The sequence below is a fragment of the Pezoporus occidentalis genome, unplaced genomic scaffold (genome assembly GCF_034315485.1).
Source record: "Pezoporus occidentalis ecotype Australia unplaced genomic scaffold, CSIRO_AGI_Poc_V1 ctg40, whole genome shotgun sequence".
Taxonomy (NCBI): domain Eukaryota; kingdom Metazoa; phylum Chordata; class Aves; order Psittaciformes; family Psittacidae; genus Pezoporus; species Pezoporus occidentalis.
The window spans coordinates 1,281,537-1,307,155 of record NW_026915725.1 but is presented as its reverse complement, the minus strand read 5'-3'; the positions used below and the strand labels follow the sequence as shown (position 1 = coordinate 1,307,155).

The following is a 25,619-nucleotide window of genomic DNA, read 5'->3' as shown; positions in this document are numbered from 1 at the left end:
TTTCTTATTAAACCATTTTTTTTCTAGCTGTTCTATGATTTCCTTCTGTGCAGAAATGACCATCATTTATTCCTCTGGCATTTTTCTCTAGCACCTCAGAAATCACTCTCATTGGCTTTGAACAAGTCTCCATATAGTGCTGAGAGCCTTGACACTGATAAAAGGGCTGGAATTACACTGTCCTAGCCATCCCTTAGTAACAGCCTTAATTACTTTATGCGGGATCTTTCCTCAGCAGTAAGTCTGCCTTCTATCTTAGACTGGACAGGCTTTTTTTTTCTTTCAAATCGGATTAACATAATCCAGCTCTGGACTTTGCTCCTCTGCACTTTTTCAGCTGCTTTAGAGAATGTGACTGCAGTGACCCAATCTCTTCCAAGCTTTTATTCAATTTGAAAATCGTACTTTGCTTGTTGAGAAAATAACCTGTGTATTGCTCTGGAAACCTTATAGATGGTGACTGTCAAACTCTTTTTTAGAAGTAGCAATTGATGGCTTCTGGTGAGCGTCAGCCAGCACTGGCCTCCGTTGAATAAAACCCTATTATATCCATGGAAAAGGCACATTGACCATTTTGCCATTTGAACATACTAGAATGTAGGGGTTTGCAAGGACGTATATTATGCAATGTCCAGTTTTGTCTGTGGCTTAGTCTCTTTTAAGAAACCTTTGTCAGTGTCCCTCAGAAATGTTGGCTGGCGCTCAGTTCTATTTGTTGGCTTCCTAAGATGAAACCTCAGATTTGGAAGCGCCATGAACAAACTTGTACTGTTTTTCTCATTCTTCATTAGGATTTGCATTCACATTTGTTGCACAGCTGAGCCACTGGATTGCTAATATGGTCAAGATACAAAATCCTTGTTGATCATTCTATGTGTTTTCATATCCTTTTCTTATTTGGAGGAAACATGATGATGATAGCCACTGTCTGTTTATACTTCTCTTTGAACTTTGTTCCTGTGCTTGCTGTTTTCAACATGTGGCATTCTGGTACTGGAATTCATTTATCTTTGCCCAGAACCCCTAGCTCTCATCAAAGATACCTAGAGCCTTTGATAACTGCTCTATAGTTTTTCCTGTACCAAAATCACACTTAGATAGATGAATGGGTTTTGTGCTTTGTTTGGTACTTGACACTTGATTTTCCCCCACAGAGTACAATGTCATGCAGATGCCTGAAAGCAGTAGAGCCCTGCAACAGTTTGGCAATCATAGATTCATTTAGGTTGGAAAAGACCCTTAAGACCATTGAGACCAACCATAAACCTAACACTGCCAGATTGATTCACCACTAAACCATTTTCCTAAGTGCCACATCTACACGTCTTTTAAATACCTCTGGGGATAGTGACTCAGACACTTCCCTGGGCAACCTGTTCAAATGCTTGACAACCCTTTCAGTGAAGAAATTTTTCCTAAAATCCAATCTAAGACTCCCCTGGAACAACTTGAGGCCAACTTAAGCAAAAAAACCTACCTCTTAACAAAGACTTGAGGTACACACTTCACTAACAAAGTCATGGTGCTTCCAGTCCTGATACTGCTGTGCTTTGTTCTAATACAACATCTGTCTGTATTAGAGATAGATATGAATTAGATTAGCATGTCCTGTAATGCCTCCTGAAGGTGAGAGTATTGCGCAGTTGCCTCAGCATTTGGTCTGGTCCATGCCTTCCAGGTTTACCCTGGTTAGGGCATCCATGTGTTTCTTTCACGTTACTTTTATTGTAGCCTTACAGGGACCGGGTTATACCTTTATCTAGTCTTCATTTCCCTTCTGGAGAACTAGAATTACCTATTCTCTTGCTTATTTGTCAGAGCAGCAAGAGATTCTTGAAGATACCAGAGATCAAAATTAGTGAGATGGGTTTTGTAGCTATCTTCTCAGAGATAATGGGCATTTAAGTTTAGCTGTTTTCCTAGCTTGTTGCAGCCTGGATGCAGCCCTTGCAGGATGTGATGTATGAAGAGCTGGCCACATGCTGTGCCCTGGAAAGCCTCAGGTCTGTCATCATGCATCTGTATTAGCATGCAAAGTCAGCATCATCAATGTCATTTGCAAGAGTTGTCAGATAGAATACAGAAAGCAAATTAGGTATCTCAAGACTATTTCAGTAAAAACAAACCATGTTTTTCTGTTCCCTTTTATCTCTGTGTTCACTTAGACTGGGCTAATTTGGTTTATTTTTGTCTTCATGCTATATGCAACAGCACATTTAAGCTGCTTGCTAGATTTGCAAGTCCAAATCTGTTTCTTGTGTGATTAGTTCTTGTTGCATGGATGTCACCAAGTTTGAATTGGGGCAATATCTTACTATAAATAACAAAAGAGTCTTACTAATTCTCCCTTTTTCCCCCATTTATTTCTTTGGGTTATGAAGGAAGGTCATTACCACCGGACTTTTCTAGCAATATTTGATGTCTCTCTGATTGGAATATTTCTCTTTAAACAAAAAATTCATGGCTATCAACACTTTTCTACTGTGTGTGTGACTTCAAAGTGGAGCTGGAACTCTTGCTTCATCCTTGCAGGTTTTACAGAGCTTCAAGCTTATTGCATTTTCCCCTCGTTCTGGACAGTCCATTTTGTTGTCAGTAGGGTCCCATTGCGGTATGTGAGTAGATTGCCCGGGTCTGCATCTTTTAGATCTTTCACATTTGATTTCAGTGAGACCCTCTGAGTATATCATCTATCTCTTAGCAATAAACCTCTTTCTTCTTGAGAGCTGTAGCATTTAGATTAGCTCTCCCTTATGCTTGCTTACTGCTTCTTCAAAGCAGCAGAATAATTTTAATTCCATTTGTCTTTAAATAGACACATTTTTCTTGTTTTTCCAGGTTGGCTTAGAACCAATGACAATAGAACCTTTGACCTTAATTTAAATTGTCTTTTTTTCTTTCCCCATTATTTTATGATGAACATACAAAGCAACACTTTCCAGAATCCAGCTCATCAGAAAAGCCTGTTTCTACCTGTGCATATGAGAGGAAGCACAGGAGATGAGAGTTCATTTTTCTTCCAGTTGACTTTTTTTTTTTTAATATTTTATTACAGAATGACAGATGAACAGAACATTTCATTTATTTCTTGAAGTTTTATGTTGCATTGATATATATATCACCTTGCAGGGGAGTATGAGCATTTCATTACCTTCTTCATTAAAATGGGTGACAGTGTTGTCTAGTAATAAATTTGGAAAATAAAAGTGAAAAGGTGTACTGTAGTGGGCCCCTGAGAACAGAAATCTGTGGTACTTCATAGACTATTCAGTCAAAGCTCTGAGGAAGTTTATAGAACTTATACAAAATGGTTTCTAGAGGTAACAATACTTTTGATGCTAATGTACTTCTGCAGAGTATTAAATCTCGAGATTTAAGGTTTGAATAAAAAGCCTGTTGCAGAAAACATGCTAAGAAAATACTTTTTTTTCCCATCTATCGATATGTATGTATACTGGCTACACAAAGATTACAGAATCAGAAGAGTTGAGGTTGTCACAGACCTCTGGAGATCATATAGTCACACCTAACTGCTCAGAGCAAGCTTAGCCAGATAGGATGCTCAGAGCCATGTACAGTCAGGTTCTGAATTTCCCCAGGGATGGAGATCCACAGTCTCTCTTGGCAACCTATTCTATTGTCTGACCACAGTTACAGCAAAAAAGGTTTTTCTTATGTTTAAATGAAATTTCCTGGATTTCTTTTTGTACCCATTGCCTCTTATTTTGTCATAGGGCACCAGTGAGAAGGTCTGGCTCCATATTCTTTACTCCCTTCCATCAGATATTTATATACATCAAAAAGATTCTCTCTGAGCCTTCTTTTCTCCAGGCTGAACAGCCCTCTAAGCGTCTCCCCTTCTGAAACATGGTCAAGTCCTTTACTTATCTTTGTGGCCCTTCACTGGGCTTAGCTCCAGTATGTCCGTGTCTCTCTTGTACCAGGGAGCCCAGAACTTGACACAGCACTCCAGATGTGGCAACACAGCACTCCAGATGTGGCGACACAGCACTTCAGATGTGGCCTCAACAGTGCTGAGTAGAGGGATAGGACCCACCTCCCTCAACTTGCTAGATATGCTCTGCCTCAGGCTGAGTACTCAGGTATACTCAGCCACGAAGCTGCTGGCCACCTTTACCACAAGGGTATATTTCTGGTTCATGGTGAATTTGGTGTCCAACACTATCCCCAAGTTGTGTTCTGCAAAGCCGCTTTCCATCCAGTCAGCCCCCAGCATGTACTGCTGCATAGGGTTAATCTTGCCCAGCTGCAGGACTTGGCATTTTCCATTGCTGAACTTTGAGATTTCTGTTTGCTCATTTCTCCAGCCTGTTTTGGTCCCCCTGAATGGCAGCAAAACCGTCTGGTCTCTCAGCCAGTCCTCTAAGTTTCGTACCATCTCCAAACTTCTTGAGGGTGTACTCTGCTCCGTTGTCCAGGTTGTCAGTGAAAAGGTTAAACAGTGTTGACCCCAGTATTGACTCCTGGTGAACACAACTAGTGACTGGCCTCCAATTGAACTTTTTGCTGCTAATCCACAGCCCTCTGAGCCAGGCAGTTCAGCCAGTTTTCAGTCCAGCTCACTGTCCTTTATCTCACCTCTATTTTATCAGCTTTTCTACGAGGATTTTATAGAAAACAGTGTGAAAAGTCTTTCTGAGTCAGGATAAACATCACCCACTGCTCTTCCCTTGGCAAGCCAGTCATCTTTTTGCAGAAGACCAGGTCAGTCAGGCATGATTTCATCTTCATAAATCCATACTGACTACTCCCAGTTACCTTGTCCTTCATGTGTTTGGAAAAGGTTTCCAGGAACATTTGTTTTTGTCACATTCCCAAGGATTGAGATGAGTTTGACCAACCTGTAGTTCCTGGAATCCTCCTTCTTGCCTTTCTCGAAGATCAGAGTGACATTTGCTTTCTTCTGGTCAATAGTAACCTCCCCTGATCATTGTGACCTTTCAACGAGTATTGAACGTGGCCTCACAATGACATTGGACAGATTTTGTCATGACTCATTCATGGACTGAAATATATGGAGTTCACTTAAGTGTCCCCTGACCTGATTCTTCTCCATCAAGGTTAAATCTTCCTTGCTCTAGACTTTCCCACTGGTCTTGGGGACCGGAGATTCCTGAACACAAGTCCTACTAGTACAGATTAAGGTGAAAACGGCTTTAGTGTTTCAGTCCTTTTGTGTCATTTGCCACCAGGTCCTTGCATCATTCAGCAAGGACCTGGTGATCTTGCTGAATGCAGGCCTGTATTTTCCCTAAACTTTTATTTCTTTGCTTCTGTTACACGTGTAGAAGCCTTTCTTGTTGCCAGTTGAATCTACCCTCACCAAAATGAACTCCAGGTGGGTTCCCTAAATCCACTGCTGTATGCTCAGTGTCTCTATATTCCTCCTGAGTCACCTGAGTCCTTCTTCCACTTCTTGTATGCTTCCTTTTGATGTCTGAGTTTAATCAGGAGCTCCCTGTTCATCCATGTGCACTTCCTGCCACCTTTGCTTAATTTCCTGCGGATTGCTAAGGTCCATTCCTGAGCTTGGAGGAGCTCGAAGTATTTTTCCGTTCTTCCAGGATCCTGAACTCCACCATGCATGGTCACTGCAGCCAGGCTCGTCCCTGACCTTCACAGCCCCAGCAGTTCTTCCTTCTTTGTAAGAATGTGGTCCAGCAGAGTGCCTCCTTTCCTTGGTTCCTCAGTATCCACATCAAGAAGTTATCAGTGTGTTTCAGAAACTTCCCAGACCTCATGTGACCTGCTGTGTTGCACTTCCAGCACTTGCTGAGGTTGCTGAAGACCCTCATGAGAACCAGAACCTGCAAGCATAAGAATTCCACCGGTTGTCTGAAGAAGGCCTACGTCAGGACCTAGTCTGTATTCTTGATCAGGCAAGCTGTAGCAGACACTCATCACAGCGTCACGATAAGTTCTCAGCTGGTGTCCCAAGGCAGAGCTCCATGCATCCCAGCTGCCTGCTCGCAAACAGAGCAACTTACCCTTCCATTCTGTCTTTATCAAAGTGCCTGTACCATCCATGGAGCCCTCAAGTCGTGATCAGCAGTGATTTTTAAGGACACCATTAGTGCTGTTGCTTCAGGGGGATAGCCCTAGCTGTTGAGGCAGATTCCTAGCAGTGTGGCGTTATGCAGTGCAGGGAAGGGACAGCAAGTATTCGTCAAAACATGCAACTTTAGTTATTTTCACAAAGTTTAAAATCAGACAGACATTCAGAAACTAGTTTTCAGGAAACTGTAGCTTCCTCAGAAGGGCTCATAACTAACCTAATTAGCAGCTTTTTCTGATTGCTACACTTGCATACACATATCGAGTGAACAGAGTTGAATGGGCATTTACCTGGCAATAGAACATGGAAGCTTATGAAAGGATTCATTTTTATCCAGATATTGCTGACACTATAGAGTGATTCTGGACTACATTTCTTTAAACTTCCTTTAATTGTATGTTGTATTTTATGCAAAACATTGGAAGAAGAACATACAGAATGCAATTTATCTCCTCCAGAGCATCATTATAACTGATCTGTTTCAGTAACAGTAATCAGTAGCATGCCAGATCCATGCAGAAATAGCATATGCAAAAACACGGGGCTGATCTGCACTGCTGGGTACTGTGCTGTTTGCACGAGCCAAGCTGAGGCTAATCAGAGCAGAAGAATCCATCCCTCTTCAGCTGTTTATCAGACATTGATTTTATACAGCTGGGGCTTTTTTGTTGCTGTATTTTTCAGTTATTTGTCCCTTTACTGTAGTATTATAAACAGAAGAGATGCATTCTTCTCATTCTTCTGTATTTGACTTTGCTCTGGCCGAGTTTGTTTTCTGCTTTATAGCTGACAAGCTGCTGTGCGCATATTGATGTTCGTTTTCTTACATGGTCGTTGCTTTACTTGTTCTTCCATCAGGAGAGGTGTTTGACAAACTGGAGTATGAATGAGATTGGGCCTTAAAAGTTCTATTTTGGTCTGTTTACATTTACTGTAGAATTCTTTTTTTTTTTTTCCCTAAACTTCTTAGTGAACGCTAAGAAGGAAACATAAATAAGTTGGGCAATATCTCAGGGAATTTATGTGACTAGCAGCTTGGTTACCAACTAATGTCTGCTTGTTCTCTGCATCATCTGCGTTCAGAAGGAAAGAGGGGTTTGAAATAATGAACGCAGCTTGAACAATGACAACTTTTTATCATTGTTGCTTTTAAGAATGGAGGATTTTAAAATTTAAAAGAAAAAGACTACCATAGCAAGGGAGGTCTGTGGGTAGTTCTGCAACCTTTAGTAGCTACATCTGCACATCTATATTGATGCTGTGGAGGCATATTTATGTGTGATGTTCCTGCACCATAAGTATCTCCTGTGAGCCTGGAAGTTTCACTGTAAGACATGAAGCTTCCGTGGAAGCCTTTGGTGTTTAACTTGCACATTGGACTTTTTATTCTATGAGGGGGTCCCTTATTCTCCCTGCCAGCAACTGACCTCTTCCTTTCCCCACTGTATGAGATGCGTAATGTAGACCAAAAACTCAAAGCCCAGCTATACAAGCTCCTGAGTAACCTGCTCTTGTTGATCCATCTTGGATCAGGAGAGTTGGATTAGGCAATTTCTTAGTTTCTCCCTTCCAGTCTTGGCTATTCTGGCATTCTGTGAATGAATCAACCAGAGACACAAAACCTCTGCAGATGCCCGATGAGCTTTAATACCGTTGCCAGGATTTTAATTCCCTTCAGTGTAATCTACTCCAGGTGCATGTTTGCAAAGGAATATTCTTAATAATAACAAAATTTTATCACACGGAACTTTTATCCAAAGAAGTTGGCATTGTTTATGGTCTCAATTTCTATTGGTGGTAACACTGCTGATTGTCATGACACGTGGAGATGTTCCTGATTTTATCTGTTGTAAGAGTGGTTTGAATCTTATCTTTTGCAGACAAGCTGAAGAATAAACTTTCCTTTCAAATACACATGAAGGTCTTAGCCGTGATACCTGTATGCACAACCACAAGATAAAGTTAATATTCATTCTACAAGTGGAAGGAGAGCACAATGCTGATAAAGAGCTGCTTCTTCAGAAGGGTTGATATAAAACACTGCTGCCTGTCAATCACATATAAAGTGGTTAACATTTATTTTATTAAAATGGGCACAAAACCCTCAACAAATATTATAACTACATATTACAGTTGTGTCTCTCTACAGCTTTTTTGTACCATATTTCATTAACTCCTGTCAACATTGCATCATACAATAAGGGTGTTGACAACCCAGTACCTCTTCTTGAGCTCTGCTGAAGTACAGGAGTCTGCATTATGGATCTGAGAGGAGGATTGCGCCCAGTGGGTGTGATTACTCTTTCTTATAGCTTAATGAAATAAAATAGTAAGACAAGTTCTTTCTATAGCATCTGTGCTGTTTAATTATCTGGCATGGTAATGAATGCATGTAAATGAGAGCAGAACACATCAAAGACTGGACCTTTCAATGTATCCTCCTCCTCAGTGTCCTCATAGTTGAGAAGAAATACAGATTTGGATTGTTCTTGTCCATGATTACTTAACTTTTATTTTGTTAGAGCAAGATAGATAACTTTGAGGGCTGTTATGTAAGAACTCTGCATGTTTCATTTATATGGACTAGTAGAAGAAGAGATTTTTTCCAGATATTAACTGTATTAATTTGAAGGAAAAGCAAGAATTTTGGAAAATTCCAGTATGTGACTTTCATGAATGTTAGCTGTAATACAGGATTTTTGTTCTGGTTTACTTTTTTAATAAGCTTTCCATATCTGGGTATGATTAGCAATGAAGTGATAAGATTGGGAGCAATATGTAACTTAAAAATGTAAAAATTTATGTGGTTTTTCTTGAGTATGTAAAGTGTACATGCTTCTGGTCATTTATGAAGGCAGCTGTATGAACCTCTCTTAACCAGTTCACAGTAACTTCCAGCACTGAAACATTCTGACAGAAGAAAAGCGACAGGTTAAAAAAACACATTCCAAAAGATATTGAAGAAATAGGAGGGCATAAAAATGGTGATGCATTACATTTTATAAAGATGGGAGAGGTTCCTGTCCCTCCAATTGCTGATATTTGCTTCCTGAATCTTTAATAATGGATTTTCATTTTAAAGTACTGTGTAGGAACATCATTTCACAGCAGAAAATGAAACAAGTGCTTGTAAGTCAATTTGTGAGGAGATACTTTTGTGCCAACTTTATGCATAGTGCTTTCGTGAGCACTCCACAGATACAGAAATTCTCCTGGTCTCTTTCTGTTTACTGGAATTTTTTCAAGGCAATAGATTTACAGTTTATTTTGAAAAACACTTCTCTCAAGTGTCCTCTGACAATGCAGCAAGACCCATAGTCAGCAACAGCTTTGAGCTGTGTGCACTTTCTCCTGCAGGAACATCCTCCAGAAAGGCAAAGAGAAAACTCAGAAAATTAGGCATCTGTTTGAGTGGTCAAAGTGACTGATTCTTTTAATGGAAAAAAAAAAGTCCAGAAATAGCAGTGTTTGTGCCCAGTTTTTCACTTGTGTGTGATGCCATTGCAGGCCAGGTCTTAATTTGATCCAGCTTAATGAATTTTGAAATTGCCTTAAGCTCTCCACAGTCTTCTCTGTTTCTTGGGAATTTTGTTTCCAGGTTCCTTGATCTGCTCCAGGTTTCCTACTGCCACCCACTGCTGCCTCCCAGATCTGTCTCTTCCTGAGCTTGCTCAGCAGTCCCTGACAGACAGGGCAATATCACTTCTGTCAAAGAAGTCTACTCACTCCATCATTTCTTAAAGAATTTTATCTTTAGTATCTTACGAATATAGTTAATACACGATGTCACATGGAGTTTGAAGATCCTTGGGAAAATCTCACCAGCATGAGAAACTGTGTAAGTTTGACTCCTAAGATAACTGAATTTTGCTCTGCTTTTCATCTCTTACAAGTGGAGTATTCAGAGAAATCATTTGGTCACTGAAGCTCCTGTGATGACAAATCCAAACTCAGACTCTGAGATTAGGTCTTGTAAATCAACAGGTTTGTTCCTTTAGAGCAGGGATGGGGAACCTTCTTGTTGCTGGGACCATGCAAACACACCTGTACTGGTCTGTGCATTAATGGGGTCCCAGGGATGTTAGCTAGTAACTGCTCAGCCTGGGTGAAGAGCTATATCTGGACTACAAGCTATAGGATCTCAGATCCTGCTCCAGAAAACTCCATAGCAGAATTGTGTGATAGTGTTGTAAGGGCAAAATTAATAGGGTTTAGTGTTGTTAGGACAGCTAGTAAGACAGAAGAGGTAACAGCACGTTTCATTTTATGCTGCTTTAGCATAGGAACTTGCTATGTAATTAGATATAAAAAAGTAAATTAATCAGATGTCTTTATTGAAATCTTTTTATCTTATTCAATCTGTAATGTAACGCATATGAACTAAAAGATATAGTATTGTATTAGCCACATGTGTAATGGGATACAAAGGGGAAACCAATGAAGCATCCATTCTGAAGACATTTAGCTGTGAAATTATGCTGTTTTCCTTCAGTTGCTGACTACTGTTTAGTGTGTTTCTCAAAAAGCAAAGTATAGTGATCTGTAAATATGCTATAAATATATAGTTCAGTCCTCACAATAAAAAGCTGCTAGCGGAATGAATTGTAATTCACTCAAGCTTACTAAATTATTGTTCACTGCTTTTTGATCCAGAGAAAAGCTTTGCATTCTTCTTGTATAGTACCTAAATAAATTAATCTAATAAATCTATAAAAGTGGTGAAACATGTAGCACAGCTTTTATGGATTACTAAATTCTTATGATCCTGTTGAAAATGTCAAATGCATTGTTTTTCTTAAAGCTGCAACTCTTCATATCATGCAAACAGCTCAGAATATTTGCTGTCTTTGGCTTAAAAGGAAGGAGATATTTTGTTTTTTTTGGCCACATTAAAAATGCCATAAAGGTACTGTCTTTTTAAGTGGGGCTTGTCATTCTCTGATCAGAAGAACAATGTGTGCCAAAGAGCTAAGGAGGAGAAGAAAGGAAAGAAAATCTTTCTGTATCAAGATATGTAGCCGCTCCCAAATTTACTTTGGCCTGGATTTGGGCTTTGTCCATGGCAATACTTGCCATCTGTAGTGTGAGACTATTTTAAGAACAAAAATACAAGATTTGACATATGGTTTTGATGGGCTACCTTATTGCTGATCACTAGAAAATGTCTCTGACCTTTAAAAGGTTGTTGAAATTGTCAGTGGATGTTTTCAGCAGGAGAGGGTGTCTGTATGGAGCAGCACTAACAGTGAGGGGAATTTGTGTCATCCCAGCCGGTTTTATGCATCAGCCTTTGTTAAATGAAAAACTGTAAGCTGGGATCAGGAGGACAGTTGGTTCTTTTACGGGCAACTCCACAGTGCTTTGTGAAGCAAATTTTGTAATGAATGCCTTGAAAATGTTTTTGACCTTTTGTAGGAAGGGATTACCAAGAGGCAGTTCTTGGGTCTGTTTTCTCAGTGTAAACTTCTGAGGAATAATGACCTTGAGATCCTTTGGATTGCCTGTTGTCAAAGTATTTGACGAGGATAAAGAACTGAATGGCTTTAGATTTGCAAAAAGATAGTAACCACCTGATGATTTTTAAGAAGCAAATAATTAGCTTAGCCAAAGCTTGTATCGGCTGAAGGACTTACCATCTTCAGTCTACACTGCTAGTGGCAGGAGTCTTCAGGATCTATGAATTAAGGTTTCTGTCACAAAACTGCCTCAAATTTGAATGAAGAAAAGAGCTCAACAAAATTGGTTTGCTTATGGAGTAAAATGTCTGAGGAGTTAACCTCGTTTTTAGTGAGGGCTGTAGTTATTTAAACATCTTCTATCGGGAAGAAATTACTGAATTGGCTATGTTAGCCATTTTGTAGCAGACCCATAAAGAGATGGCTTTGTCCTGGCCCAAGGACCTGTGATTTTCAGAATCCTCGGCATCTCACCTGGGATTCTGTGGCTCTGAGCTCTTGATTTTGGTGACACCAAAGTAACTGTGTGATGTAGCTTTAACCTTGAATAGTTGACAAACAGGAGACATGTCACTGCTAGTTGTCTGGGGACAGATTGATGGGCTTTTTATTTAATGGTTTATATAGTCATGGTATGCTCTGTGACAGCTCTTTCTGGTCAGGGTTCGATGGTCAGATGTTTCGCTGACTGCTCTGTAGTTCTGCTAATCTCAGCAGGATTCATGGGGGTATTAGTGCAGTAAGTGGTTTATTAGAAGAGATAATTAGCACAAAGCAGATGAGGATTTCATAAATAAGGATACTTAGTCTGCATCACTGAAACCTTACGTGACATGGCAAGTCCCCTTCTTGAGCCTTCTCTTACCTCTCAGCTGCTCAGTGCTCTGTACATCCCTCAGCACACACCCAGGATGGGCAAATCAAGTTGAGGAATGGCCATTTCTGATGAGACTTACCTAGGTGATACGGTAATATGAACGAAAGCATTGCAAGCACGCACAGTTTCAGTGTCTCCTGCAATGGGAGCTAACAAGCGGCTGGAACAGATGTGGGCAGTAAGGCAGTGAGCTGGGGAGAGAGGAGACACTGGGGAAAAGCAGACCTCACAGCTGGTCTGTCAAAAGATTCCAGCTATGGTCCTTGGAACTGGCTGCAGACAGAGAAAGCTTTTTGATCTATAGTCCACTGGGAAATTGAGAGTTTCTCAAGTGAAATTCAGTCTTGAAGGTGAAAGAAGAAAATAAAGCGTAGAATAGCATGAAAAATGTTAGAATCTAGGCTGCATTGAAAGAAATAACAAATAATTTTGTTTGCTTGTTCCAGGCTTAACTACAGATTGACAGACAAAAGCTACTTCAAATCAATACACTTTCATCAAAGCAGGTCATATTTTTAGGCTCTTTCCATGTTATTAAATATGCATGAAGCTGAGAGTCCAGTGCTGCTCACATGGGAATGAGTGAGTGGTTCTGATTGCAGTGGGAAATCTATTGGATTCCTGTTGCCTCCCAAAACCCAGAGCCTTCCCTTGAACAGCGTATAATTTCCCTCCTACCTTCCTCAGTCTACTCAGACTCTTGGAAATTGCAGCAGCACAGTTTATCTCCTATACATTGATCCAGAAGGGGAACTTTCATTTAAGCACTGTAGAATTATCCTTATATATGTGGCATTAAAACTAATCTGGGAAACTACAAAGTAGGTTAGCATCAAGTCACAACCCATACGTCTTTGCTTATTAATGGTAGTTTTTACCAGGCACTGAGGTAAAATGCATTTTGTAACTCCTCTTCACAGCTTGCTTTTCTAGTCATACATCTGACAAATTTGTATTACATACTTTTTCTACAATAGGAAATCACTTTAAAACTCTATGGAAATATAAGGAAGATGAAGTCTCACTGTTCAGGCTAGCCTTCAGTCAGTTTGTGCTCTGTTGCCCATAACAAAATTGAGTGCATTTGGAAGGGTTAGTCAGTGCATCTAAGAATTTGTTACCTTTCATGGCAGTGGTCTTCTTGACAGTGTATTTGCTATACAAAATATCTCCTGAAATGAAAAATATGGGAGATAGTCTATTATCTATACTTTTATTTATTGCAAGTTGAGTTGAGATATTTTGATTTCTGTCAGTGATATGTGTCCAAGTTTCCTGGCAACACTGAGGATGGGGACTCTCAGAGGTATTCATACACCCAAATAATTGCCAGAACTTCTTTTTCTAGTCGTACTTTCTGGCTGGACAGGAAGGACATGATGCATGTGATATAGGTCTTGTCATGCTGTTTTCATGCTGTTGACATGGCACAGCTCTTAGCCCAGGTTTGCTCAGGTTTGAGGTTATCAGACACAGTAAAGTGAAAGATCACCCCAATTTCAGTATCTTCTTCAGTGCCAGACTTCAAGTCTGTTCTATGCTGAGGTCTTGAGAAATCACTTGGGAAGTAGATGATGACTGATTTGGAGGCTTTCAGCTGGGATGTGGTTTAGAAAGCTGTTCAGTTTTCTCGTTTGGGTTTTATCTTTCCCAGCTGAGAGCCAGTAACTGGTGTTATGAGTGCATCCAACTATAGTTTATAAGGCCTTGGGTCTTAAGTGTTGATGTTCTTCCTTCAGTCACCTTTTCTGATGTGGAAATAAAACCTGTGCTCGCTATTTGTGTGTGCGTGTGCTTGTGTGTCAAGTATCAAGTGTAGGCTCTCTTGTATTGACATAGTGCCATACATACATGTGCCACCAGTACTTTTTCACTTTTAGTAATTTTACATCATTTTACAAACTGGAAGTAACTAGCAGCGTGTTCACTGTTAGTCCAGGAAAAGCAGATAAGACATAATCCATGCACCACAGGAGGGCAACATCCTTCATAAGAGCTTGACCTGTTATCTTTGTGATGTAGCTTTCGTATCACAATAAAAATCATCAGTCTGGAACAGAACAGTTTGACAGGATGACTCAGTAGAGCCACAAAATGACAGCTGCTAGAAATAAAAAATAAACAAATTGTGCCAGGTCATGGCTGTCAAAACAGGATCCTTCACCTGTTGTTCCTGCCAGTTACTCAGTCAGCTGATAGTTCGGGGGCCATGTTTTCTGTTCACAGGGCAGATTATTGATATGACATGAGAATTTAGTATGATTTTATTTATTTTCTAAGATTACACACTGTATCTCAGGATTTAACTTCTACAGCAGCAGCCACGTGCTTTGCTTGCTGATTCCAAGCGGGTGCTCCAAGCCAGTCCTGTGAACCAGCATGCTCTGCCCCTCTGCCTCAGGTTCACTCGCAGCATCAATTCTCTCCCCAGCTGCTGGGCTTCACTTGGGTCTCAGCTCTATGCTTGCAACCAAGCTCACCCCTTGTTCATATATATGGAGCCAGGCATACCAGATAAACCTTCAGACCCAATAGCTTAGTCTCCCCAGACTTGACTTGGCAATGCAGCCAGCAGAGCTGGGAGTTACCTGCAGTGGTCTCCAGGCAGTTCATTCAGCCTGAACTGTGACTTTTGTTTACTCTGTAGAAAGGATGGCTTCATTCAGCCTGAACTGTGACTTTTGTTTACTCTGTAGAAAGGATGGCTGTTGCCTATCAGCTTTAATGCTGCCAGTAGCTGTCTGTAGGTCAAAGCTTTGCTTTGAAGGCGGCTGTGTCTTCCAGCAAAGCAGGTAGGGCACATTGCAGTGTTGTGTCTGATCTGCCTGTAAACAGAGATGATGACACACTACTGAAAATGGCTGGTTTTCCAATAGTGGCCCATAAGAGTGGATTGCATATGCTGAATGGTTTTAGCTGGGAGAAGAGTTAGAAGATGCTGAAGAAGATGGTTGACTTTCTTCTTCTCCTTTAGATCAGAGTCCCTATATCTCAAACAATGCCCTAAGCTTCTACCAGAGCATTGCCTGGCACTACCAGGCATTTTGGGGATAGACAGAACAGGAAGAGGAGTCCTTCCGGTTGACATTGACATAATAAAACACTAGTTTGCTCAGGGATTTGAATCCAGGGCTACATCTATATTAATAAATTAAGCAGCATCAGAAAACATTCGTTGGTGCTGGAACTCCATCTTCTGTCCTGCTGAATTGTTTTAGTGGTCCCTGTCTTGCCCTTGGTCTGTGGTAAGCTGAATGCCTCCAAACTGTTTCCCAGTGTGGTTCAGGAGCTGTCATAGGCATGCAGCTGCCTTGTGCTGGAGGGTAATAGTATGGATGGCTGCTCTTCTGTGCTGGTTGGCATCGAAGCCAGGGACAACCCTGGGTATATTTATTTTCCTAATGTACATGCATCCCACTAGCTCCACTTCTTACCTCCCTGTGAGAAATCTCTCTCATTTGTTGAATAGCTAGTTCTATCCAATACATAGATATAAAACAGTGCCGAAAAAGAGGGCTAAGCATTGTCTACCCAGAAGTCAGGGCAGTTATTCGAATGGAGAACTCCCCAGTTTTCTGATGCAGAGTATTAGTCATCAGACAGTACGTGTTTGCAGAGGCATTTTGATCAAATATTGCAGTGATTCAACTTTTTTATGGTGCACTTTGGTAGCATATGAATCAGAGACGTTGGAAGGCAAATGACACTCCAGCCTGGTAACTAGGGCTGCTCCTGGGAGGGGAAACTCCTCAGCACTTGTCTCTGCTTTCATACGTGTTCAATAATACACAGGTCATGAGAGGAGGTGGAGCACATCAGCCAGTGTTGAGATGATGACAGTAAGATGAGGGAATTGCGACTCTGGAGCTTGTGTTCTGGTAGAGTACTTTTATACCACAGCCTCTGGAAAGGAGATTGTCAACACTACCAGTCCAACCCAGCTTTCCTTACAGCTTCTCAGAAAAAGAATTTGGGGGAAACAAGGTTGGGTTACATGTAGGCCTACATGTCCAAGGTAGAAATGGTGGCGGATGCTTATTTTGGTGAAAAGAAGAGAAAAAAAAAGAAACATGGTCTAAATTGGAGGGGGTTTGACTGCTGTACTCCAAGATGTTGTTTGTTTCACTCTGCTCAGATCAATAATGCAGCAGCAGCCCACCCATCTCCCTTAGAAAGCTGTCTCATACTTAGCAGTTAATGAGCTAGTACTGGAAAAAATGTAATGGGTCCTGCCTTGTTACGTCCAGAAAAGGCTCACATCTTGGCTTTCAGTAGAATCACCAAGAATTGACTTTGGAGAGCCAAAACACAAAGAAAATAAATGTTTCTGGTAGTTCTGAGTTGGTTTCTATAATTTCTCTAATTCTTAAACCTTCAGAAACATGTACAATGAAATTTTTCTCAAGTTGCAAACTATAGCTGTGAAAAGATGGTGTTTTCCAGTTCACTACTAAAGGAATATTTTTTTCTTCCCTTCAGAGAAGCTAAATATTGATTGGCATTTACAACAGGGAGGAAGAAAGCCCTCACTTACTGATTTTTAGAACAATAAAATGAGGATTTACCAGTGCTGTGGAACTGTAGTGCTGTGACTAAGCAATGTAGAGGGAAGTAGCCCGCCTTGCCTCTGTGGAGTTTTCTGTCTATCCTGCCTGAAGTCTTTGGGAAGCTGCTTCCAACATGAAACACTTAGCATCTGTAAAGGGAGAGCAGAATATCTATCAAACATGGAAAGATCAAAAACTGTGACCCCCTGCGGGTTAACTGTTGGGAGGGAAACAGCTGAATAATGTTGAACATATTCAGATCTCTGACTTCACCTAATGCACACTGTGAAGGCTGTGTTTGTAGTCAAACGATGATTCATTTTTATGGATGTGGGAAAGCTTTTGTGCTTCTGCCTTAAAAGACACTGTTCTATTATTTGTTTGAGAGGCAACGCCAGTTGCTTCTGCCTTCTCTTAGGCAAATATAAGCATAAATATTAATCTGGAGTGATACTAATTTTTTGCTGAAAAGCTAAGCCTGGCCATGGGAGATGGCTTGGTGCTTGGTATGCTGAAAAGGCTTGGGAGCTGACAAGGGCATTTAAAAGCCCAGCTTTCTGAAAAAGTTCAAGTTCTGTAAACCTCATTAATGTCGCTTCATGCATATCAAGAGTATTCACTGTACATGCTCATGCTCAAGAGTCAGGAGCCACCATGGTTTTGAGGACAAAATCACTGAAGCAGCTTGCCTCTTACACTTTAAAAGGCTCCTCATTCTAATCTCAGCATTTGAACATTGGCCCATCTGGTTCTGATAGCGTTTCCTCACTGCCCAGCCCTGTTAGCTTGGCCAGTTCGAGGCAGGAGCACTGCAGTGGCAGCCCCTGCAGCCTCCTTTTCTCATAGGAAAACAGTAGGAGTAGGTTAGATGCTTCTGAATCCCATGCTGCGGGCAACACAAAGAGATACTCTGTGCTACATGAAGAGTCAAACTACTTGGTCTTCCCGAGGCTGTTTCATCAAATTTTGGTTGCACTCATACTCCGAGCAGGACGTTTTTCTGCTTTAGCAGGTGGTGATGAGTAGAAAATAGAGGTGATTTTCCTTGAACAGTTCTTGGTGGGAGTAAACCTATTCTAATAGTAAGTGCAAATATTTTTAAATTGAGTGTTATGTGTTCAGTGGCTTTTCAGTGGTGTGTGTCTAATGTATGATGTGGCTTTTCTTTTGATGGTTCTGTCCCAGCTTGGCAAGCTTTGTCCATAAGCAAGTCAGAAACCACATAATGAGCAAAATGCCTTCCACAGTCATTTCTACAAGGAGTATTGTCTCAGAAGCATCAAACCCAATGGGAAATATATCCTAGAAGTGTTAATTTTTTTCTCTGGAAATAGCATGATTGGGGATTAGCAGGCAAACAGCATCAACGCAAAATGAAATCTCACACACGTGGTTGCTGTTTTATGGAAATGACCTTCCCTTTTCCAAAGACAGAAGTCTTCCACTGGGAGCTGGAAGGTACAAAACAGCTTGACAGCACAGCATGTGAATGTGCATCTCTAATATAAGCATAGCTAATACTTTCTATTATTGCTGTCTAGCACTCTCTGGGCAGCAGTCAGTTCCATTTAAATACGATGAATATGAAAGTAATAATGTTTCACATTTCACTCTTGTACACACTGTCAGGGGAAAGAATGTTGATTTTTTTTTTTTTTTTTAATAATCTGATAGTGAACGAAAATGAAAATCCATTTCCTGCAACACTGCTAGTGCTCATCTTAACTCTCTGTCTGAATTTTTCAGGGTTTTGAAGGTATTCCTTTCCCGAACTGCTCAGCGTATTCCATACATGACAGGTGGGCGAGTGATGAGGATGCTGGCTGTTATTCTCCTGATAGTCTTTTGGTTTCTCGTTGGCTGGACTTCTGCAGTAACCCAAAATTTGGAGAGAAACATTCCACTCATTGGCCAAGGGCAAACATCTGACTACCTGATCTTCAATATGTGCCTCATAGACCGCTGGGATTACATGATGGCTGTTGGTATGTTCACTTTCTAGCTTATCTTTTAATTTCTAAAATAAAGCTTGGTTGCCTTTTCATTTTTCTTCTTTTAGAATATCTGAAAGTTTTGTCAGACTGCCTAATATCATGTAAAAAGCTTCCAGGGAAATAAAATACTGGCATATATGTTTTTAAATGGGCTGAGAAGTAAACCATAATTACAGTACATTGAGACTTTTATGACTTTCAAAGGTTTGTAACTTGGATTGTAATAAATTGTGATGGGTGCTCAAGAAATTTCATCTTTGAAAGCAAAAGGTACTTTGCTCTTCTGTGCTATTAAAGTGAGAAATAATGGCTGGATTAATGGATGGTTTTTGCTTCTGCACCTCAGAACTGAGCAGAGCTCTCATGTGTGAGGAGGGGAAGAATTTGCCAGACCACTTGTTCATAGCTTACAAAAAATAGTATCAAATAAAGGGAGTAGAAAATGCACATCTAATGTCCAAACAATGTATTTTTTAAATGGGCTCTCAGTGCTTGGGATAGGCAGGAGCTAAAACATGACACCCTGCAGAACTCATATCAAGGAGAAAAATGACTCAGTTTTGTTTCCTTACTTTTATAACAGTGGCTTCCCTGTGCAAGGGTTCAGTTATACAGTATAATGTGCTTCCTCCCACTGACTGGACAGCTTCAGTGCTTCTGCACCTAAAGCTCTTGCTTCTGCTACAGGCCAGCAGTGCCACTCGTTATCTCAAATACATCACTGTTTTGAAAGCTGAAATAAATTCTTGCCTTTCTGCCCTTACCTTGCTTCCCCCATGGACACCCCACTAACAAGAGCATGGCTGCTGAGGATTAGGGAGAGGTAATGGTGGCTTCTCCACATGGAAGTGCGGATGAGATGGATAGAAGCAGCCTGGGGGTATGAGGAGTGTTTTCTCTGAGAGTGGTGCACAGAAAGCCAGCAGTTTTAAAGGGCAGAACACTGCTTCCAGGTTTGCCAAGTACTTTCCATGGCTCCAAGGTGCCCCTGTGGTCTGCTCTTCTTGCCTTTGTGTAAGATCTCAGAGGCAGTCAGGCACACTGGTACCCCATGTGTCAATATGCTCACTTGTAAACCATGCAGAGAGGAGTATAAAGGAGGACATTCTGAAATTTATCTTGATTTGAACCCTTTTGGGGGGGTGTACAGATAAAATATAGCTATACTTTTCAGTAATGGAATAGAGCTGTCACTAGATATGATGTAAAATTAATAACAAAAGAGAATTAAATGTAGGACACGATGATGTCATCTGCACAAACCCAGTTTGCATCAAAATTTTACTGCATTTCACAGACAGTAATACACTGTAGTTTAATAAAACTTTGATAGTGGTGGTTGTTGCATAATGGTAACCAAATGTTTTTATCCTCTGGATACATGACTATGGTAGTGTAGTGGTTAACAACTGAGATCTTAATTCTGATCAATAGTCCCTTTTTGGTAAGAAATCACGTGAGTTGCTGTCTCCCTAGTATTGAAAAAAAAAAAAACAAACTCCAAAATGATTTTTTAAGGTATATTTACAATTAGAGGGGTTTTAAATGTTTTTCAAAATACACTTAAGGGCAGTAGAGGCAAAGCCAGCTCAAGCCTGAGCAAAATCAGGCAGAGTTTTTTATGTTCTGTCGTTGTGCCTTCTTACGCAAACTACTTTATAAACAGAGTTATGTTTGTGTAAATCTTCAGTAAACTATGCAGCCACATTAGTAGCACCAGGAGATGTATACCTACAAGTCTGTACTAATGTGTGTGTATATATATATATTTAATATACATGTGTGTATGCACTTCAAGATTTTCTTGTTAGTAGTCTGAGAAGCTTACAGCTGATGGGAACTAGTTCCAAAACCAGATACTTCATCTCAGAAATATGTCAGGATAAATACCCATAGTGCAGAACCCCTTTTATTTCTTTAATTGAGTGGGAGCAGCCTTGCAAAAGATGGATTATGATATTTAATTTAAAATGCTAAAATAAAAATGCTGGGCAATAATTTATGAAAGTCGTGTTATTTAATTTAGTCAGGCACAGTATTTTATATAAAACTAGTGTGTATTTTGGAATATAGCCTGTCACCTGTAGCCCTTGCTGGAATACCTCCCTGTTCCAATCAGCTGTCAACACTTTATTGAAATGCGGAGGGGGAATTTTCAAGGTCGCAGATTAGTGAAGTGAGAATTAACAAGGCTCTGTTAGAAAGTCATAATGAGATGAATCCTTTATGCTACCAGATTATTGGAGTTAGGATTTATGAAGCATTTTCCATACTAATCATGATACTTAGGCTTTATCTCGGGAGACTTTTATTGGAGTGAATGTTTTATATTTACATTTCCATTAAGTTTAAGAGCATTCTCTCTGTGAGAGAAGTAGACTTAGACGCAAGGGTTGTTGCCATTTCTAGCATTGCCTCTGTACTCTCTGATATGCTGATGAGAAAAATTAGCATTCAATGAATCTTATTTTATCTACAAACATAATGTAAGTTAGTACGTATTTTCCTTGAGGTTGGATATGTGTGGGTAGCTTATTTGTTATTTGCCTAGACGCTTTTATTTCCTTTGTGTTTGTTTCTGCATTACTTTCAAGGTTGGGGCATTGGTCTCATTGACAAGCGATGGCATGGTTGACAGTCTGAGATGTTACAGAAAGACCGGAGTTGCTTGAAAATGCTCACCTCACCCACAAAGCCTTATTCCTACGGCTTGAATATATTCTATACCTCCACCTGTCACAGACAATATTCCAAGTTCGGGGGAAAAAAAAAAGCGATGAACTTTTGGTACCTGAGGGCTTGCAGTGTCACCAATCAAACTATTATTCTGTATCCTGAGGGAAAAGATCCTATAAGTGAAACAGATATCAGCACAGGGTTTAAAAGAACTTCCCAGAAGCTGGAACAAAAAAAAAGCAAAATAGCCAGTTAAATGAACAAAGTCTCAGGCAGGAGAGAAAGACAGGCAGAGAGGTAAACATGCATGCACAAACACAAATAAAGAGCAGAGGTGATATCTTACCAGGTGGATGTTCCTGACTTCAGCTCAGCCAGCTATCCAGCATGGATAGGATTTGAGCTATAGTGTTGCATTCTGTGTGGTTTTCCATGTTTTATTTAAATCAGAAGTGATGACAGGTATTAACCAAGTGCAGGGAGTATTTTTCCCCAGTACCTGTTTGACTCTTGGCTGCAGGAGCTGTGCTGCTTCCACGCAGCCGGCTGGAGTGGCTGCCATAGCCTGCTAATCACTGGGTCATTCTCTAGGGCTTGGGCACCAAGAGGATTCCAGACACGAGGCTGCACCATGATTACTGCATGCCCTCAGCCAGGAAAAGGAACAAAATGAGTGTTTCAGACTGTTCACAAAAGAGCACCCTCCCACTGTTCGTTTGTTGATATTTAACATGTATAATCTGTGCATCTGAAGAGGACATGAGTTGCCAGGACAGGCTCTGGCAGATTGGGTTTTAGGGCCACCTGTACACTTCTGAGTTAGGGCATTGTAATACAGCCTTACAAGGCCCTTTATTAAATTTTCTACAGGCTCTCTGCTGCATTCAGTGAGTGAATGATTATTATTTCTTTTTGTTATCCCTATTTGTTGTGGCCCTATGCCATCTTCGGGGTGTGGTGTTCAGAGCATGCAATGAATAAAGAACTGTTCCTTTCCAAAATGGGCATTTTTAGGCCATGTTCTCCTTAGCATCGATGTACAAAGATTAAAACCAAAATTGTCAACAGTAGCTATCCATTTTGAGTGTCTGGCTAGAGACATGGAGAGTACTGTTTATAGCCTCCTCTGTGTGGACAGCCCAACCAGGAGGCACTTGTTAGAATTAAATACTGATGAGGATCTGGCTTTAGTTCTCACATTGAATACTCTGAAAATGTGTCATGTAAAAATAAGTGATCAGTTGTGAAAAGCTTACTGTAAATGGTAATAGCAGGGCTGTATAAAATGTTTGAAGCAGAAATAGGCAAAGAATCCTGTTTTACAAAGGAGCCTTCAGCTCCGTCCCTTTCCTACTTGTAACCCATGTCTCCTGCTACCATGTACACCTCTTTCACAGTCCACATAACCAACACTGTGTGTGGTTTATGTCCCTCATCTCTAGGATATGGTGAATCTCGAAAAGATATGGGGAAAAAGATGCTGGAACCCCCAGTTTGGGCAGTTTGGGTTGTATTACTGCCTGTGGTGATGTTGCTTTTTCTTGGTACCTGTTATATTCAGGTGAAATCCCATAGCCTTTATTTAGGCACCATTTCTACGAAGTACTTCTGCTAAGGAAATCATATTTGGGTTGCCTTGGCTGCATGTTTATGTATTGATAAATGTCGTCCTCAAATGTTTCTGCGAGCCATCCATGGGAAGAGATTGCTTTATGAGAGGCTAGAAGATGCTCTGACTCCCTCTTGCCTTTCGCACCACCCTTTCTGGAATTCACTTCTTAGAATCATAGAATCACCTATATTGGAAAAGACCTTTAAGATCATCAAGTCCAACCATTACGCCAGGTCTGCCAAGACCATCAGTAAACCATATTACTGAGGGCCTCATCTGCATGGTTTTTGCACACTTCCAGGGATGGTGACTCCAGCTCTGCCCTGGGCAGCCCATTCAAATGCCTGATCACCCTCTGTGAAGAATTTTTTCCTAATATCCTGTCTAAACCTCCCCTAGCACAGCTTGAGGCCCTTCCTTCCTGTCCTGACACTTGTTACTTGGGAGAAAAGAACTGATAGCTGCCTCACTACAACCTCATTTCTAGGTAGTTATAGTGAGTGATAAGGTCACCCCTGAGCCTTCCAGGATGAACAAACCCCAATTCCCTCAGTTGTTCCTCATCAGACTTGTGCTCCAGACCCTTCACCAGCTTTGCTGCCCTTCTCTGGACCCTCTCCGGCACCTCAGTATCTTTCTTGTACTGCTCCAAGTCTTTCCAGCCCTTCACATACTTTGAATGCCATTGGCATTGCTTGCATCTTCCTTAAGATGTGAGAGAAGAGGTCCCACATTCAGCTTGCTTTCAGCTGCTGGTGGTAGATCTTTCTGATCCTGTTCTCTCTCTTTCATCCACATGTAAGTGAAGCGGATAATGGGACACATGAAGACTGAAGAGTGGCCAGTTGACCTTAGTAATAACAGTGGACTGTGGAAGGAGTAAGGCAGAACAGCACATCTGTGTAGAAAAAGGAAAAAAATACATGAGTATAAGAATGCATGAGTAAGAGAAATGCAGAAATTAGAGGAGTTCCTAGAGATTGTAAATGTAAGTACTGGCATAGGTTTCATGCAGTGAGACTTCTAGGCATGTTGCTCACAGTCAAGTCAGCGGATATGTCTCCATTGTCAGCAAAAGCTGTCTCTAGGTTACCCTCAAGCCATGGGGCCCACAAACCATAGGTCAGCATTTCCCTTACATTGCTTTGGATGGACCTGCAAGGCAGTCTTGTGGCTGTGTGGTGTGGCCCCCACCAGCCCACAGACCCCTTGTCTTCTTTCTCAGCCTTGCCCAGTCACAGTCAGTCTCAGCTATGCTCAGGCCATGGAAGTTCTGACAGAAAAAAAGTCTGGATTTGGCACCATTAATTCTTCCTCCATACATAGGTCTCTGTGCTGTGCCTAGCTGTGCCTATCTAATGAAAACAATGCTGTGATATTGTGAGAGGTAAAGCTCTGGTAATTTATAATTTGCTAGGAATAACTTAATACTGAAGACTTCCATATGTAATCACAGTTCATTGAAACATATGAAAATCCTTTCAGCTGAAAGAACTGAAGAACAGAACTTCTTCTATGACATGGTGCACCTCTCCAGGTGGGAGGTTGGACACAGTGAGGCAGAAAGAGTTTGTGCTGTGCTGGCTGGCAGCACAGGAGCAATTGAGGACACAATTCTTTTCCTATTTTAAAATGGTGCATGCTCAGCTCCAGCTGGCACCCTGAGTGGATGAATAGATGGAAGAGCCATGCTTCCAGATCCATAGCACACTTTATTTCAGTAGGGGGAATCTAAACTGTATGAAATGAAGCCTGATGGAGAAGTAGATGAGTTGTTGTAACTGTGTTGTGGATGTAAGTAAAGTTGTCATCAGTAATTTGTGTCTAAAATCTGAGGAAAAAGATTGGCGTAACTGTTTGAACAGTACTGTTTAGCCAACAGGGCAAAGTTCAGAATGCCAAATGAACTTAGGCAAGCCACAGCTGTAATGAATGGGCTTTCCCTTGTTAAATAAGGAAAGGACACAGAGCATGTCACTGTCTTTGGAGAGCAGTGGTCTGTTCTTGGCCTACAAAGATGCTTGTGCTCAGACATAGAACATCATACAGAGTCATGAAAGCGGGCCTTAACCCTTCAGGGATGTCTTCCTTTTTCAGGTAGCTTTTGGATAGCAGAGTGCAAGTGAGCATGGGGATGGGTATCCTGGCTCCAGTGAGTTCCTTGCAGCAATTCTAGCCTACAGCCATCTCCACCAAGAGGTCACCCTGAAGAAGCACAAGAGAAAGACATTTCTGGTAGGGTAGGAGGCCTAAGAAGCAACCAGGACAACCTGAAATAACTCACTTTCCTTTCCTGACCATGGCAGGAAGGAAATTCACAGTTTAGGATTTAAGCTCTTCATAAATGTGGGTAGATTTATTTCTGCAGTCATCTTGCAGTG

General features: G+C 41.0%; 1 protein-coding gene across 2 annotated transcripts in view; it reads left to right on the top strand.

Annotated features, from left to right (window-relative positions):
• Positions 1-25,619, top strand: part of GPR158 (G protein-coupled receptor 158) — a 194,448-nt gene that overhangs the window by 151,824 nt on the left and 17,005 nt on the right. For both annotated transcript variants that reach the window (XM_062633560.1, XM_062633559.1), the window contains exon 7: positions 18,703-18,941. In XM_062633560.1, the coding sequence (XP_062489544.1) occupies positions 18,703-18,941 (239 nt within the window). The remainder of the gene's footprint in view (positions 1-18,702; positions 18,942-25,619) is intronic.